Genomic DNA, 18,170 nt, shown 5'->3' with positions numbered 1-18,170 from the left:
TCTCTTTGGGGGCACGTACAAGATCAAACCATCAATAACTTCGACAATTTTACCCTACAAATCAAGGAAATAAACACTCACTTTACCACATTACACTCTTCTTTGTGATATTTTTTCTGGTCACACTTACCATAACCATACCATAATTATGCATTTCTGACCACTTTACACACTCATTATAACAAATATGTTCTGACACATACAATGCTTACACACCCATAGGCAACACTCTATTCATAACCCAGTTTGTCCTCCCTTGCCGGCTGTCCCTCTCCGTCTGATTCTGATATGTATTCGTCTTCTAGATATGATATAGACTTGTCCTTCTACTTAAATTATCTTTGTTTGTACTACCCCTGTTTTTTCCCCATGAACCCAGAGAGAAGAATAGAAAAAACAGCAGTCACTAATGTATTCTCCGTGTCTTCCTTTACCAGACACCTTTATCTCATTTTACACTTATTCATATATTCCCAGTACTAGTCAAGATAGCACTATGCCGCGCCGCCTTCCACCCCCTCGCGGAGCTGGGTTCCTGTCTCTTTATCTCTGTTCACCTCTTAATCCTAATGGCCATATGCAAAGAAAAAGCAAAGAAAGTCTATGATGGTCTTTAGTAGACCCAAAGTGCCCCCTTTCAACCAGCCTCGTTCCCTGTCCTATATTCCCTCCCCTACTCCCTTTATGGTCGCTTGCACTCAATACTCACGTGCCCGTCTTGAACCGAGAGTCTCCGAAACTGGGTCCGTCCAGGCAGTGTTGCCGTACGCTCAACGGTCAGCCCCGGCGAGCGGTACTCAAAGGGGATTTTTCAACCGGGATCCCGTACCCTCTCTCTGTAGAGTGCGCACTTCTGAGCGTACCGGTCGCCGTTGGCGGGCGGGCAGCCTTCCGGAACCGGCGCACCGTGCGTATCCCTTTTCGACCGGAGATTTTTGTGCCAAAGGGGACGGTAGGGATAAATATATATATATATATATATATATATATATATATATATATATATTAGGAGAAAAATAATAATCACGCTTTCGGGGTCACCACTGAAGGCGAGCGTCCCCAGATAGCACGGTCCTCCCCACAATGAGAGACAATAATGGACTCTCCCGGGATGGGAATAAGGCCAGGATGAAGTGCGGGTGAGCGTAAATGGGAGTTTATCAATCAGAATAGGGCATGCAAAGAACTCTGCAAACTCCGAGAACGCTCTGTCTGACAATAGCAAAGACAGGCGTATATATTTACAAAAAACGTCATAAGAACCTACTCGCTATAGGGGGCACAAGTTCGTGGGGATTGGGTGGCGACGACTAACTATAGGTGCTGCTGCGATGTGGTTTGCCGCGGCTGGAGGACGTCACTGGTTACCCTCGTGGGTTGGGCTGGGCCTGGCAGGTCAGCTGGGCTCATCCGGACGGTGTTGTGCCAACTGTGACCAGTGTCCGAGATTAATGTTTTCCTGACTTTCTGCCCTAGGGCCACGCACACCGCAGTCATTCAACCTTGCAATATTATCTTCTCTGGTAAATCTTCTAATAGGTTATTCTACGGGTTAATGCAACACAGGAGGAATGCACCTAGAGTTGGGTCTGTTGGCGATTCATCAATACATGGTTACCATCGTCCTGTTGACCGGGTATCATAGGTCGTGGGGTTGGGTCTCGGGGCATGGGACAGGCGGTCCGTGTTATCATGTCTTGTTAGAAGTCGTCATGGATGTGTTCCTGTAATGTTGCCATAATATTGGGTGTCCTAATTTTACAGGGGCCATTAACCTAAGGTGAGCCGGTGGGTCGTGGAGCCTAAGAAAGGGCGCCTTTGGATCTGTGTTTTAAGGCCGGGGTTTACTGCTGGGTTGTAAATAATTCAGGTGGCAGGCCGTGGCCTTGGGTGCTGCGGGGGAATGTGAATGCTTGAAGCGGCTCCAGCCGAATTGGGGGAGGTGTAGCAGGGCAGCACAGGCCTCTGCTTTTTCGTCTGGCAGGCTTCATTGGGAGGAAGGGGGAATGGCCTTGCATGTGCTCACAAAGGTATTTTCCTCGTGTGTTGCAGACTAGGTGGAAGAGACATAAACATTCATATAATATACAATGCTCATTGAGTCTTTCCATAGCTCACGTTTTTAACATTGCTAGTGCCGTCCATATGGCCAATTCGAGCACATTATTTGTACACTAGGTTTTTAGCAACTACAACATTTTGTTATATGCCTATACATGCGCAGTAAGTGAGGTAGTAATAAGGTTGGTGGAGCACGCAGGAACAACCCGCCAATGAGACTGGCGGCCGTGGCACATGGTGAGCTCGGACCTACATATGGTGCCTTTTCATGCACCCCTTACATGAGCTCTCAATATATTTACATTTGTCTTCCTTTGCACTCTAGCAGCATTAGTTCAGTTATGGCGCGGGACCGTGGGGTGCAGTCTTTTCAATGAAACACACAACACGGAAAAAAACCCGGGATTATTTTACTATTTGCGCATAGCTACAGGGATGTGGGTACTTCATCCCTAATGTCATATGAGCACACATTCTGCCATGTTTATACATTTTACAGGTTTTTTATTCAGAGAAGTTGTGGAGAGAACACTTTCATCACAGGTGGTTTACTCATTAGTATTTGGGAACTTTGCTTTTGTCAGGGGACCATTTTACAGTTCTTTTCCACCCAGGCCCTGCTGGCCGGGTCATGCTGGGAACATGTTAGTGTTGGTACATGTTACAGTGTTGGTATCTAACACTAGCTCATGTCCGTCTTGTTCGTGGGAACGGGCTCTCAGCGGATCTGCCAGAGAGCTGTGGCCACAGGGATAATTGAAACTCTCCAAGGGTGGGGGCCTCGCTGCGGGGCACAGGGCTCAAACCATCTTTATTAGACAAAATGGTTTCCAGGGCCTGGCTAAATTCAGCAGGTTTGGTCAATGTCTTCAGCCAGTGGCCCATCCACCACCTGGGCCCTGGTGGTAGGGGGGACCCCTGATGAGCCATGGGCCTCACCGGGGTAGAGGATGCTGGAGAGGGGGGTCTTTTGGACCAATCATCCCCTACATTTTCCTCCATAGCTCTGTTATATTAGCACGGTGTAAGCGATCGGCATTGGGTGCCCCTTTAATTCCGAAGTACTCCAGATGGTCCATTGCCCAGAACAGAGGGGAAAGCCTCTTTCAGGGGTACTATTAAATTATGATTTTGAAGACATTCATGGCTCTGGATTTTGAATAAGTAATTCTGAAGCCAGAAACCTCAGAAAACAATTGAAGCTATCTCCTTGCTGGAGGCAGTCTTACTTGGACTACTAAAATAGATAATTGGATTATCCATGCACAGGCTGCTTTTTATTATTATTATTAACCTATCTTCGGGAAGCAAAGGATGCTTTTGCTGAACGCCAGAGTGGTCTATTCTCTGCATCTCTGGATTAGTCTAACTTCTGAGCAAGCGATTTTGGTTTTACTGCCATGGCAAAGATGAGCGGTGACCACGGACATCCCAGTCGCAGTGGTATCGCATTGACCCGAATTTCTGTGTATGAAAATTGATAATTATTCAGCAAAATCTTTTTCCTGCGGAGGTGGGGATGCTTTCCTACTGCTACCCGGAGGGGGAGAGGGAGATTTAATTAAGTGGCTGTTTAGTGGTTTGAATTTCTGGTCCTCGCCTGCCCTCTCTTTATTGTGATGAGTTTACCCTGCTGGTTGTTTGATGAAGTGTCACAATCTTATTGTGTAAAGTAAAGCCTGCCAAAATGTCACTCACAGCACACGTCTCCATGCACAAGCGCATTGACAGTCTTGAAGAACAATAGATAGCAAAGTGCTCCGATTTGTGATATTGAATTTAGAATGTCTAGTGAATAGTTTAAAGCAAACCATGTTCACATTTTACAATTCAAATGGCTACTTCGTTGTTCGCGCATCAGTTAAAAATGTGCTCTTGGTACTGTTCAGATGATGGCACATTGACATGGTTGCTTTGTACTGTGTTTTTGAGGTCTGGCTCTGTTGTTCATTTCAACAGTGACACAGCCTAAACTGGTTGCATGGCTCATAACATTCTACAATTTGTTTGCACAAGTTGGTGATGGGGCTTTACGTCTGTTTTTTTTTCTTTCACCTTCAGATAAGAATGCAAGCCCAAGGAAGTCTTATTCAGGGAAGCATGGTGGGAAACTTCATTGATATTTATCAACAAGAAGGGACTAGAGGTCTGTGGAAGGTAAATGCAAATCAAATGTCCCCCCTGTGAACACTTCATAGGCCTTCATATATGTTGTATGGTAACCATGACATTGCTTTGCCACAATATATTTAATCTTTCACAAAGGCAGCTGATGGATAGATTTCCTTGTAAACATTAACTATCAATTCTTGTCAAATCAAAATGTCTTCTATTTACTTGGACACCTTTTCAGTTGCAGGAGCAGAAATTGTTTAGTTAAACTGGATGTGTCACAACTCCATTGTCTAGTAACAAACTCATGTTTTATAGGGTGTATCTCTCACAGCCCAGAGGGCAGCCATTGTTGTAGGCGTGGAACTGCCTGTTTATGATCTCACCAAAAAACATCTGATCATGTCTGGCTTCATGGGAGACACTGTATACACACACTTTCTGTAAGTATCTAAACTTTTTAAATCCACAGTCTGTTGGTAAAAATGCATTTTTAGAAATGCATTGAACTTTCAAACATTATTGAGAGAAGTGTGCATCAAAACCAGCCCTCTGAACTACTCTATTTTTACTTAAAATAATTTGTATCTCTAATCTTTTGAGTGCCATGGTATTTGTACACTGAGGGAGTTCACATCCCAATTCTGTTTATTCTAATATGTATGACCCCACTGCCTTTTAGAATGTTCTAGCATGTTCAACTATAGGTGGATAGGTCTTCCATTGCTGCATGACTGGTTCACCTAGAAGTTCACATGGAAATGTGAGCAATATTTATTTTCTTTCTAAAACTGCCTAATGCTCAGTTGTATTTTCCACCCCTAAAATGTCTTTGACTGCACAATTGTAATCTTCTTTTCACCAAAGGCATTAAAAAACAATCTCTGGTGGGTGTCGCTTGAGGCGTCGGTTATGCGGTCGCCTCATTAGCAGCTCTGTGGGATGCCCGGGTTGCAGCCAGCATATGCCTGTTTAATAAATGTGATCCAGGTACAGAAGCATTCCAGCGGGTGGCGGAACCCATCCTGGAAATGCTGACCGTATTTGGGATAGAATCGGAGCAGCAATACCAATGAAACCTGCACTTTCACTCTGACGCCAGAGCTCAGATCCCAATCCCAAGATGGTGGCCCCTTGAGAGCGCGGGGCTGGGGAGAGAGGTGCTGGTCCCCCTGAACGCATCGCCTAGCAGTCTGTCATCACCGGACCCCAGCGACGTGAAGCACTGGTGCTCGCTCCCGCCGGCCGACCACTGGTGAGCCTGACACCTGGGGAGCTGTGTCAGTGGAAAGAGGGCCAGATGACACGGAATCACTGGTAAGAGCCTGAAAGCTGCTGCGGCTTCATCCTAAGAGCCTAAGGACCTTCCACCCACAACCAGAGCGATTCCTCCCTCCAGCAAGAACAGCGCTTTTCCACTATTGGGCACATATCCTAGGGGCTAGGCAACAACTCTACTGGTCCTGTGATCTCACAAGAGCTCTATAAGCTCTGATCCAGCAACAGAAACCCGGCTACCCATTTTCTCATAAACTTCTGCCCCAGCTAGCTTCCAGAATAACGCCACGTGACCAAACATAAGGGCCCGAAATCAGCAGACATAGCCAGCATGTTAAGCCCAAAGGAGGGATCCAGTAAAGCAGACCCCATTAGAGCTCAAGCCTCATCACCCGAAAGTTGCCAGAGCCAATGGGCCACGAAGAACGATATTCAAGCCCTTTTAGCGGACATCAAGGTGGAGTTCCGCAACTGCATGACAGCGGTGGCCACCAAAATAGAGGGACTGGACAATCGAATGGAGGAGGTGGAACATAGGGTGGGGGATACAGAGTACCAAGTCCTAGAACACTCAGCACAAATTGCTGAACTGCAGCAGAAACTCCAATCCCTAGAATAAAACAGCGAGAACATACACCGCTAACAGGAAGATTTAGAAAATGGGGCACGCTGGAATAACATCTGCATTAGAGGGGTTCCCGCCTCAGTGCACGACCAGGCCTTGCCAACCTACATCAGCGACCTCTTCCAAACGCTCCTTCCAGACTGCGATACATCATTACTCATGCTTGATCATACCCATAGACTGCAAAGCCGCACGGGCACCCCCACGACAGACGCATCAGAAGTAATCACCAGGGTCCACTTCTTCACCACAAAAAAAGAAATGATGTCAGCTAGCTGCACGCAGGGAGACCTGACTTATCAAGGGGCCTCTATAGAAATCTTCCAAGACTCAGCGCCTACTAGAGTCCAGCGACGAAGAGCCTTGCGACCGCTAATGGTCTTCCTCCAGGACCAAAAATCAAATATTGGTGGCTATTTCCGGCTGCACTTCAGTTCTCAATCGAAGGACAGACTCGTATTATCCATTCCCTTGAAGTGGGAGACATCATGGGAGGTGAACCCTCGACTCCGGACGAAGACCTGACTAATGCGTCCCCGGATAAATCCAAAGCTCAACCCCAAAATCGCAGCAAAAAAGTTGGAGTAAAGTCCCCCTGTGGGGGGGGGGGCCGCGGCGGCATCCTGCCACTCAAAACTAACGTGAAGCATACTGATCTCTGTGCCGGAACATGCACCCTCGGTGCACGGGCATCCCCACAATATGCCCCAGCCGAGTGTATGGACACACACTCCAGCCACCGGCCCACTGGGCCTGTTTTGGTTTTTGATTTTCGATGTTGGATGCCCTCCTGACCCCCCCCCTCCTCCCCCCCAGTTGGTCGGTCACATTTGGCACTAGTTCAGTTGCAAGTAAAACCTGGTTGCAGCAGTATGGCAACCACAGCTCGGTACCTGAAGACGACCTCTTCTTGATAGCTCGCCCCCCCCACTTGGCTATTGAAGGTGAACAACCTAATACACCCCCACCACACATAAAGTTGCACTACGTCTCACTGAACGTTAGAGGCCTGAACTCCCCCCGAAAGACACAAATCCACTCTGTCGCCTGCAGGACCTCCAGAGCTCAGTAGTGTTCCTCCAGGAGATGCACTTGACCTTACCTCCTCGGCAACAAGATGGGAAGCCATGAAGGCAGTGATCAGAGGAGAATAGCTCAGGCAGCAACATACCGTAAACGATGCACCGAGACAAAGCAGCTGCTGGAAAAGGAAGTGGCTAAAGCTGAGTCGCTTCACAAGAAGGGATGGTCGCCTAAAGCAGCTAAACTCTTGAGATTGGCCCGCATGAAACTGGAGGCCCACTATGCCGAAGACACAGCTCAGAATCTAATTAAAACAAAACAAAGCTATTCTGCAAACGACAACAAGGCCAACAGATTCCTGGTTAGCAAACTATCCAGAAACCGCCGATGAAATTTACATCAGTGCCCTAAAAGGGGCAGATGGCAGGATCCTGTATGGGGAAGAAGCGAACTTCAGGTAGCTACAGCCCACCTAGCTGACAGGTTGACTACCTCCCTCCGACCGCAAGCACAGCAGGAACAGTTTGTGGTGCACGCCAATCTCCCTCACCTGTTGGAAACAGACATCTGCGCGTTGGAGGCCCCCATCACCACGGAAGAGATCGAGGAGGTGCTCAAAAAATTGAAACCCAGGTCCCCAGGTCCTGATGGCTTCTCGCCTAAATTCTTTAAGCTCTTCCGTCCCCTGCTCCTGGGCCCAATGACCGAACTATTCACCTCCTTCCGTGACACAGGCACGATAAAACCTTCCATGCAAGAATCCATCACAATCCCACTCCTGAAGCCCGGTAAAGACCCCAAAGACTGCACATCGTACAGACCTATTGGTCTCCTTAACGTGGACGCAAACGCCTATTCCAAAGTGCTGGCTAACAGACAGGCAATGGTCTTGCTATCTATCATAGACCCGGACCAAACAAGCTTTATTAGAGGCAGAAGCCCAGGGGACAATATACGTCGGCCTCTCGACCTCATAGAAGCAGCCACCCAAACTCAGCAGGAACTAGCAGTCCTAACATTAGACGCTACCAAAGCTTTTGATAAAGTGGACTGGAATTTTATGCACATTACACTAAAAGCTTTTCAGTTTGGCCCCGCATTTCGTACAATGCTGCTAGCGAACTATCAAGCCCCGAAAACCTCACTGAGAATTAATCAAAAACGATTGGCCTTGATCTCTGTGTCATGCGGGACGAGACTGGGATGCCCGCTCTCTCCACTGATCTTTGTCCTTGTGATGGAACCATTTGCTCAAAGAATTTGCCTGGTTAACAGTATAGAAGGGATGAACATAGACGGCGAACAATTTAAAATCTCACTTTTCACCGATGACGTAATGATCTCCATCACAAACTGTCCTCACTCCATGCCACCCTGGCAGAACTGCAGGCCTTCAAACAAGTGGCAGGATTTAAGGTGAACTACTCCAAATCTGAAGCACTAGGGATACATTTGGGAACAGGCGACACAGCAGCTCTCGAATCACAATGCCAGCTGAAATGGAACACTATGGCCTCATCCTATCTAGGGATATGCATTACACCAGACCCGAAACAGCTATATGCAGCAAATTTTCCCCCTCTATTCAAGGAACTGGAAGCCGACCTGAAACGTTGGGAGGAACAGGAAATCTCATTACTGGGCATAGTTACTGCATGTAAGATTAACCTATTCCCCAGATTTCTATATCTCAGTTCGACCCTACCGGTTCCCCTCCCGAAAAACCCCCTGGAGCAGCTTCAGAAGAAACTCTCAAAATTGGTTTGGAAAGGGGGTAAGGCCAGAATCCCACTAAGGGTCATGAATGGAGCGGCTAAATGGGGAGGCCTGGGCCTTCCCAACCTCATTAACTACATCATAGCAGCCCAACTCTCAAACGCTACGGCTTGGGCGGAACAGGCAAACCCCCCAAAATGGACCCGCGTCGAACAGGCAAATGTCATTTTCAATTGAACTCCTTGCTCCACATTCTGGGCATAATCCGCAGTCAATGGCCGACGATCCTTCCATCCACCAAGGCCATCTTAGGCGCATGGTCATGGGCCTGATGCAAAAAGAAGCTACTTAAGGACCTAGGCCCTCTCTCCCCGATCCTCGAAACCTGGAATTTTTGCCTGGAATGGACATAGCGAATTCTAGCAGATGGTCCAAAGGGGGCCTGCGGACCCTCTCACAGCTCTATGACACTGGCACCCTTCTTCGCTTCGAAGAATGCAAGACTCTCTTCCAGCTGGCGTAAACGGAAAGATTTACATACGCCCAGATTAGACACTGGATCTCACAGCCGACAGTCCAACAGGGGGCCACGAGGGACCTCCTCTCTCTAGATCCTGCTTTGCAGGAAGGCCTCCGACAGGGGCAGATCACCAGGCTGTATAGACTCTTACAGGAGGACATGCTGACGACGGTTGTATACTAATTGACCTTTTCACAATTGACCTCGGGAGAATTGACCTAATTTAGGTCAATTAGGACATATATGCGGGGGAAACCCCTGCAGCCCCCCACCCAATCCCCTTATATTATTTAGAATCCAAAACCAACCCAATACATATATACAATAACTAACTAAAATAATATAAAGGTCAATTGTGCAGAAGGTCAATTAGGACCATTATAATTAGGTTAATTGTGCAAAAGGTCAATTGTAAAAGGTCAATTTGGGTAATACCGCTGATGACCAGACCATTTTATATGGCCAGGTGGGAGGAGGACCTAGGGCACCCCATCGAGGACCAAGCATGGGTGGATATTTGAACAAGGATCAATTCAGCCTCCAGATGTATCACCAACAAGGAGTGTGCATTGAAACTTCTCCACCGCTGGTATTATTTCCTGGAATGCTTGCATCACTTTCAGACATCTGCGGACCTGACCTGTTGGAGGCAATGTGGAGCAGGAGGGACCTTCTTCCACATGTGGTGGGAATGCCCCATAGCACAGGCATTTTGGGGGAATATCGCACACATTATTGAGGACGTTACCCATGTAAACTCCCTATGGACCCAGAAGTGATCCTCCTAGGGGTAGCAAGACCAGAATCTTACCCCAGAACAGGGTGCACCGGCAAACTGCTTACACACTTGCTTCTGGCTGTCAAAATAATGGTGGCCCGTAAATGGAAAACGCAGGAAGGACCTGTGATCCCCCTATGGTGGATAAAAGTGTGGGAGATCCTGGTGGCTGAGAAAGTCACGGCGTCAAAGGAAGGAGCTTTACACCGTTACACTGACTGCTGGTCCCCGGTACTGGAGCACCATGGCCGGTTCCTGGCATTGACTTTCCAACTGAAGCTGGTATTGATATTCTTGGAACCTTAGTGGCCCTCGCCCCGACCAGCGGCGGTGACGACCTTCAAACTCCAGACCAGGGGCACTCAGAATTGGGGCGGGGGAGGGTGAAATTAACAGCTATACTCCTACGTCCCGTCCCCTTTCCGCCATACTTATGGGACATCTCTCCGTCCTGTGGGACGGGACCGGAGCACTTGTAAAAAGCCTCAAAAAATGTAGCAAAAATGTGTCCTTCCTCTCTTTCTTGCGCAGGGTCCGGCGCGCGGCCGTAACCCCGCCCACCTTGGCTCTGCCCTGCGCATCGCCATCTTTCCTTTTCTCCGCTCGTTCGGGACTAGACGCACTTGCATCCGCAGAAGATTTTCTTCCCTTTTCCTCTCTGGCTCTCGCTAGCATTCGTGTACTAGTCTGTCTGTCTTTCAAACTAGACTTTCCAGATTGTTCATCGTGTCGCCGACGCTTCGCGAGGGCGGATCCCCATCCTCTTTGTTTAGAGTGTTTGGGTCCAGATCACCGTTGGGACTCTTGTTTTTACTGTGACTCCCTTTCGGTCCGGGAACTTCAACGTCGGTGGGAGGGGGTGTTCCGACAAACTCCTCCTTCGCATTTTCAGGCGTTCATCGATGAAAAGAAGAAAAGCCCGGTAAGGTCGTTACTTTTCAGAGCACCCTGGCCGGGAGACGCCTTCCCGGGTTCTTCCAGAGCCGGAGGGGCATTGATTGCTCTGTCACCGGGGATTGCCCTGAGGTGCCCGTTGGGCCTAATCGTTGTACCAGAGTTTTCTCCTAGGGTCTCCGTAAGGGGCCTGTGGATACTGGAGCATGCTCCGAGGCCCCTCCTGTGGGGGCTCCTTGTAGACCCAGTTCTACTGAGTCGTGGGGTATCGGAGCTCGCTCTGACGCCGCTCTATCGGCTTCCCTCAAAAAATAAGACCGGGTGTGCCCGAGGCCTTGGTTGGGCTTGGTGTTACCGAACGGATGTTCGAGGCCCGCGCTAATAAGGTTGTTACCGGACCTGGGTCCGAGGTCCCTCGTACAGAGGCTAAAGCTACCAACATTTCTGAGAGGCCTGGCAAGGCCTTATCGGTGAAGGTTGTTTCTCACTGTTCCCGCTCTTGCGGGACGCCAGATCTGTTGAGGGGGCTAAGAAGGAAAATTCTTCTTTTACCGGCAGTACCGAGGTCCTTCCTGGGAAGGCTAATTTGGCGGTTGGTATGTCGCAGAAACATTCCAGGCCCTATAGTACCAGCTCTGCCGAGGTTCCTTACGTTAAGGCTAAACTTAAGAACCCTGATCCATCGACGGGGACCCCTGCCTCACTTCCTCACGTGCCGCAGTTCCCCTCAAGTGAGGACAAAATGGCGCCTGTTCCCACCACGACCGAAGCGGCCATTTTGGGCGCTACTCCTACAACTACGCCATCGGCCTCAGGTGTGGGATTTGGCTCTGTGGGTGAACCTAGAGCTTATACACACCGACCTCATGAGGCAATATTTCAAAGGGCTTTTTAGAGAAATCTGTCCACCTGCGCCTCCGGCTCTACCCGTTCCTCCGGTGGTTCCGCCGGCGCCTCCCTTGCCTACGGTGCATTCTCCGACGCTTCCGCCCTTGCCGCTATTGTCCCCCGTGGACAAGGCAGCGCCCGACACGGTACAGAAGGATCCTGACCTGTCAGATTACGCGCAGGGCGATCAGGACAACTAGGACCTGCCCTGCTCTAATAGAGCTTTTCATGACTGGGTATTGGGCATGATGTGCTTCTTGGATGTTCCGGTGCCCGAGGCACTCGCTCCGCAGGAGGGCATGCTTTCTGGGGCGTTCACCCTGTCTCCTTTGGAGCGTACCGGCCTGTTCTTGCAGAAGGACATTCTGGCCGAGGTCCGCAGTGTCTGGGAAAAGCCACACTCTGGACTTTTTGTCAATAAGAAAATTGACGCGAGATACAGGCTGCATTCTTCGGAAGAGGTGGTCCTGTCATCTTGTCCGTCCCCTTCCTCCACGGTGGTGGCTGCGGCCACTTTAAAGTCCAGGCCTGCAGCGTCTTCTTCTACGATGGCTACTCAGGTTCTGGGAAAGGAGGACAAGCTCCTTGACTTTCTTGGGAGGAAGATTTTCGCCAACATGGCCTTTCAGCTTCGGCAGGCCAATGCCGAGCTGGTGTTAGCGGGGGCTAATATGCGGATGTGGAAAGGTCTGTCGGAGTTTGAGGGGTTCATCCCGGTCGAGAAGCTGGAAGACTTTAAAGCGGGATTATCCGACGCCAGGGTCTTGGCCCAGGATTTCCTGGAGGCTGCGGCTCACCACGTAGACACCTCGGCTCGGGGCCTTATGCTAGGGGTTGATACCTCGCGACAGGCGTGGCTGCATGCCACCAAGTTTTCAAAGGAAGTACAGGACCAGATGCTGGACCTTCCGTTTGATGGTAAGGAGCTCTTTCATTCTACAACAGATGTAGAGCTGACCAAGACGATGAATAGCACACAGACAGCTAAGTCTTTGTCGGTCCTGGTTAAAACCCCCTTTAGAACCCAGAGACCGCTGTCGCAGAGTCGACCCTCCTCTGGTTTCAGAGGCTTCCTTGACTGGCAACAACGGACTCAGTGTTTCTCTCGCTCCTCAGCCTCCTCCTCAGGTTCGGGGGGCAACGCCACTGAAAAACCTGCAAAATTAGGGTTTTCCGTGCTCGCACGAGACCCCGGTGGGAGGACGCATTGCATTTAATTGGGAGGCGTGGCAGACCATCACAGAAGACAGATGGGTCAGTCGCTTGGGCGGGCTTCCGCTTACCTTTACCCCCACCCTTCAACCCTCCTTTCCAGCTGTCTGGATCGCCCTCCCTGAGAGCCGAGGTTCAGAAACATCTGGACCTCAGAGCTGTAGAACCCGTTCCCCTCGGGGAGCGAGGGGAGGGCTTCTACTCCCGGCTGTTTACGGTGCCCAAACCCAACCAGGCTGGCCTGCGCACCATCCTAGACCAAGTTCCCAGTTCAATGTTTCCTTACCCCAAGAGAAATTAAAGATGATCATACCCAGCCAGATACGGTCTTCCTTGCAGATGGGCGATTGGCTCAGTGTGGTGGATCTACAGGATGCGTACATGCATATTCTGATTTGGAATCCACACAACAGATAACTCCATTTCTCTTTGGGAGAGGAGCACTTCCAGTTTTGTGTGCTTCCTTTTGGCCTCAGCTGTGTGCCGCGTGTCTTCACAAAGATGATGTTGGTGATTGCGGCCTATCTTCGTCTGCAGGGTATCCATGTTTATCCGTATTTGGACGACTGGCTCTTACGCAGTCCTTGCCCGTTGAAAGCCGCAGGCAATCTTCAGTCTCTCCTTCAGCTCCTGTTCCGTCTTGGGCTGTCGGTGAACTGGCGGAAATCTTCCATGACGGTTTCGCAGGACTTCATTTTCCTGGGTTTTCGCTGGAACACGATCAACTGCAGGATGTACCTGACTGGGGACACAATAGCGGATCTGTTGGCCACGTGTCAGATGTTTGCGCAGTCGGAGAGCATGTTGGCCTGGTGGTTCCAGAGGCTTCTGGGCCTCATGGCCTCGTGCGTGTTGGCTCTTCCTCTTGCTCGTCTCAAGATGAGGCAGACTCGGATGGCTCTTCGGAGTTCTTGGCGTCAGGCTGTGGATCCGGACTCCAAATTGATAATGATTCCGGCTTCCATGAGAGTGGACCTGGAGTGGTGGTCATCTCTCAGCAACCTGTCGGTGGGTGCAGAGTTTCAGGACACAGTCCCTACGGTGACGATCACAACAGACTCCTCCCTTCTGGGGTGGGGTGCGGCGTTGGATCTTCTTCAGGTCTCGGATCTCTGGTCGCCACAGGACAAGCTCCTCCACATAAATCATCTAGAGCTTCTGGCGATCTTCCTAGCGCTCAGGGCGTTCAGACCGATCATTGCCAACAAAGTGGTCAATGTGGTGTCGATGTATTACATCAACAAACAAGGGGGAACCAAGTCTCCCCCTCTTATGGACCTGTCCATCCAGATTTGGGAGTGGGGTGTACTTAATGGTGTTTGGCCGCTTGCAGTGCACATCCCGGGCCAGCTGAATGTCACAGCGGATGCCCTCAGCCGGCGAACAGTGGTCAGCTACGAGTGGGAGTTGAAGGCGGAGGTCCTCTCATGGATTTTCTGGTGTTGGGGGGAGCCTCCTCTCTGGGGGATGCTCTCGAGATACCATGGCACAACATGAGATCTTACGCCTTCCCGCCTCTGCCTCTACTTCACCGAGCAATTTGCAAGCTGAAGAACTCGTTGAACTGTTACCTTCTACTCATATCCCCGTGGTGGCCAGCCAGGTTTTGGTTTTCAGAACCTCAGCACCTGTCGGTGTACCCGCCGATCAGGTTGCCAGTGACCCCCGATCTTCTTCACCAGGGGGAACAGCAGCTGTGGCACCCCTCCCCACAATCGCCCAGCTTGGCAGCATGGTGCCTGAGTTCAGGTCTTTAGAACATCTTAACTTGTCTGCGGATAACATGCGTATTATCCAGGCAGCCAGAAAACCCTCTGTTAGGAAAGATTTCATAATTTATGTAATTTTCCCTCCATGTGTCAACCCCCAAACATTTTGCTGCTGTCTTACACTCTGATCTAGACTTTGCAAGAGAAGCACAGCCCTTGGCTGCACTTCTCTGGGCTTTCGCTCACGTTTTATGGGGAAACTGACATGCCCTTAAGCCAGTCAGTACTGGGAGTCTTTGTTTCCCTTAGTCCTTTCCTCATGTTGCAACTTTTGTGCAACATATAACAAGAGTGCAATGTAACTTACTTTACAGCACCCTTGGGTCTCTAGTCTTTCCAAAGGACCTAGAAACTCTCGCTGGACTTTTTATGAACTGTGCAGATGTGTCATAGGCAGGACTGGTGGCAGCTATTGTTCTCATGTATTTTTAACCCTTTCTTGCCATGTTAACCATGCTTACCGCGATTGGCACGAATAGGTGGCCTGGCTCCCAAAATTGCCATGCCACAAGGTTCTTTGTCCTGTCCTTTGGCCATCTTGCCCCTTCACCTCCCCGAGGTCGAGCCGACCCGGGGCAGTCCTTATTTGGTCATGCACTTTCCTGCGAAACCCAAAGCTTTCGTGGGCTTCTGCATGCTCGGTGTGCGCCTCCAGGATGTGGGCTGGGATGTCTGGTCCCAATACACATCCTGGGTGCCAGAGAGTCTGGAGTGTCCTGAATTCCTGGGACCACTGTGGTCCATGATTGGTCCACGTATGGTATGCGTGTTTGTGAGCAGATCTCCCATTGGGTCCTCTCCATTTTGGCGCGAAGGACAAGAGGAGGTTGGAAACACCACTACCATGTCGATCTCCTGAGTTCACACAAACAAAGGATAAGGAGCCAAGTATCCTGCAACAAGAAGCCGAGCCGAGGAACCGCTGGTGACCCGCTGGAAGGTTTGGCACCCTGAGCCCGCTGTCATCCCGTGGGACCCCCTCTGCATCTGATCATCCTAGAAGGTCTGCGAAGACTCTATGACCCATTGGAATAGTGGGATCAACTATTCTCGGCACCTTCAACAAACCCTGCAAATAAGCCTCTTCGGAAGTGTCCCTGGGCCAACCACTGGGCAGACCAGCTTACACAGGACATTTGCTCTGATACCGCCGCCGTTTTGAGGAGGCCCTCGAAACTTGGTATACTGCTGGCTCTGTGTCCACGGCACCCTCACACCGAATTTCGTACACTTGGCATTCCCAGGTCTGAAGTGAGACGAGTGCGCCCGGACCGGAGTAAACGCGGTTACTGTGTTGCCCTGCTGAGGCAACGACCTGTGCAAATTCGTTGCATTTGTGACCCCCTTGCCCCTGGAGCCTGCTGCAGTGAAGCTGGGCCGATTCCTCCTCCCGGATCGGAGAAATCGCCACTGTCCCGTTTGGGAATCATCGCTGTATCTCTGAGTCTACACGGTGTCATGATGTCCTGATTGTCGCATTCGAACCTGCCAGCGAAGTGGACTGTACTGGCGAAGTGTGTGTCTGCCTGCGTCGGGGACCGGTGAGTAATCCTTACCCCAACCGGTGGCCCCTAGCGCAGGAACCCATTTTTATGCACGAAGTGGCCCCGGGGCCCCTTTCCTTTCCACAGCTATTGCGAAATAACGACTCCATCCTGCACTCTTAAACTTCCTCTGCCCTCAAGTGGAGGTCCTATTTGAATAGTGGGAACTTGTTCTTCATCGCCTCATCCACCTTCCTGAGCTGCTAGCGACCCTTGGAGAGACCCTGTTTTGTCCATTGGCACAAGCGCGTGCATGTACTATTGAGCATAAGGCTCCTCTCTTCGTAGGGCTTGGACTGCTTCTTAGTTAGCTGTATTTCTGATGTTGAACTGGGTCTAAAGATTACCTGCACTGCCTGTTTTCCTCCCCATCTAGGTGGTCTACATATTTCGTGCTTACAATCCCCTTACACCCCTAGGGTCTTGTATATATTGTGTTGGTTGTGATGTATTGGTTTACTTTGGTGTTACTGTGATTCTTTGCTATGGTCTATGTTACAAAGGCCTTGTAATAAATGTGTCTATATTTTTAATCTAACACCTGTCTGGAGTAATTTGTAAGTGTCCTTGCTTTGTCTGCTCATTGAGGTCTTTCAGTCACCCTCACCCCTCTTGAGACTTAGTCTTGACCGCCTGCCATAGCTACCCTGATTGGTCTAGCTTGTCCAGAGGTTACCCTGTTCCAAGAAACTAGGTTGGCCTTCTGAACCTCTGCCCCTCCTGGTCTGAGTTCAGAAATCCATTTTAACACCCTCAACTAGGTCCCAGTACAGAAGCAAATGGCTCAGGGTCTGTCATTGGTGTTTAAGCAGGCAGTTGGACCCAAGGGGGCCTACAATTGACACAGTACTGTCCTTTTTATCCTTCTTAGCAGAGTCGGGCATCCACGTTCTGTCATGCAGAACTTATCTTTCAGCGGTTTCCGCTCATCTTTCTACGGACCAATGCTCTTACTCTCTGTGTAACCCAGTGGTTAAGAGGCATTGTGCAGGCTTGACGCGCCTTTATCCTCCGATTCGTAGTCCGCACCCGACGTGGGATCTAAATGTGGTCCTGACGGCGCTGTGCCATAAACCTTTCGAACCAATGGCCACGGTGGACCTCAAGTACCTTTCCTGGAAAGTGTCCTTTTTGGTCGCTGTTACGTCAGCAAGGCGGGTGAGTGAGCTCCAGGCCTTGTCAGCGGAGCACCCCATTTTGGTTTTTCACAAGGATAAAATCCTGCTTCCCTGCCGAAGATGGTATCTGAGTTCCATCTGAATCAATCGATCTACCTGCCGGTCTTTTTTCCGAACCCTACTTCAGAAGCAGAAAGGGTTCTGCATTGTCTCGATGTCAGGAGGGCTCTTAAGTTCTATCTGGACAGAACATCCGAGCTTAGGAGTTCTTCTCAACTGTTTGTGACCTTTGGTAACCCTCAGGGTAAGCAGGCTTCTAAGGCGACTATTTCTCGTTGGATAGCCGCCTGCATTACATCTTTCACCGTCCAAGGGCTGAAGCCTCCTAAGGGTATTCATGCGCACCTGGTGTGGGGCAAAGCAGCCATGGTTGCTTTTCAGAAATATGTCCCCTGGGAGTCCATCGCTAGGCCAGCTACTTGGGCCTCCCCATCTGCTTTTTGTAAGCATTATTGTCTTGACATCAGCTCAAGAGCTGATGCTCAGTTTGGTCAGGCTGTGCTGAAGAACCTTTTCCAGTAAGGGGTATTTCCATCCACCCTTAGTTCCTGTAAGGAGTGCTTGGGAATTTC

General features: G+C 50.0%; 1 protein-coding gene across 2 annotated transcripts in view; it reads left to right on the top strand.

Moving 5' to 3' along the window:
• The window catches only part of SLC25A30 (solute carrier family 25 member 30), an 852,298-nt gene that overhangs the window by 421,609 nt on the left and 412,519 nt on the right, over window positions 1–18,170 (top strand). For both annotated transcript variants that reach the window (XM_069640062.1, XM_069640063.1), the window contains 2 exons: window positions 4,123–4,218; window positions 4,492–4,616. In XM_069640062.1, the coding sequence (XP_069496163.1) occupies window positions 4,123–4,218; window positions 4,492–4,616 (221 nt within the window). The remainder of the gene's footprint in view (window positions 1–4,122; window positions 4,219–4,491; window positions 4,617–18,170) is intronic.

Source organism: Ambystoma mexicanum, chromosome 7q (genome assembly GCF_040938575.1).
Source record: "Ambystoma mexicanum isolate Mex_15411 chromosome 7q, UKY_AmexF1_1, whole genome shotgun sequence".
NCBI lineage: Eukaryota > Metazoa > Chordata > Amphibia > Caudata > Ambystomatidae > Ambystoma > Ambystoma mexicanum.
The sequence above is the reverse complement of the archived record's forward strand: the minus strand, read 5'-3'. Positions and strand labels throughout refer to the sequence as shown.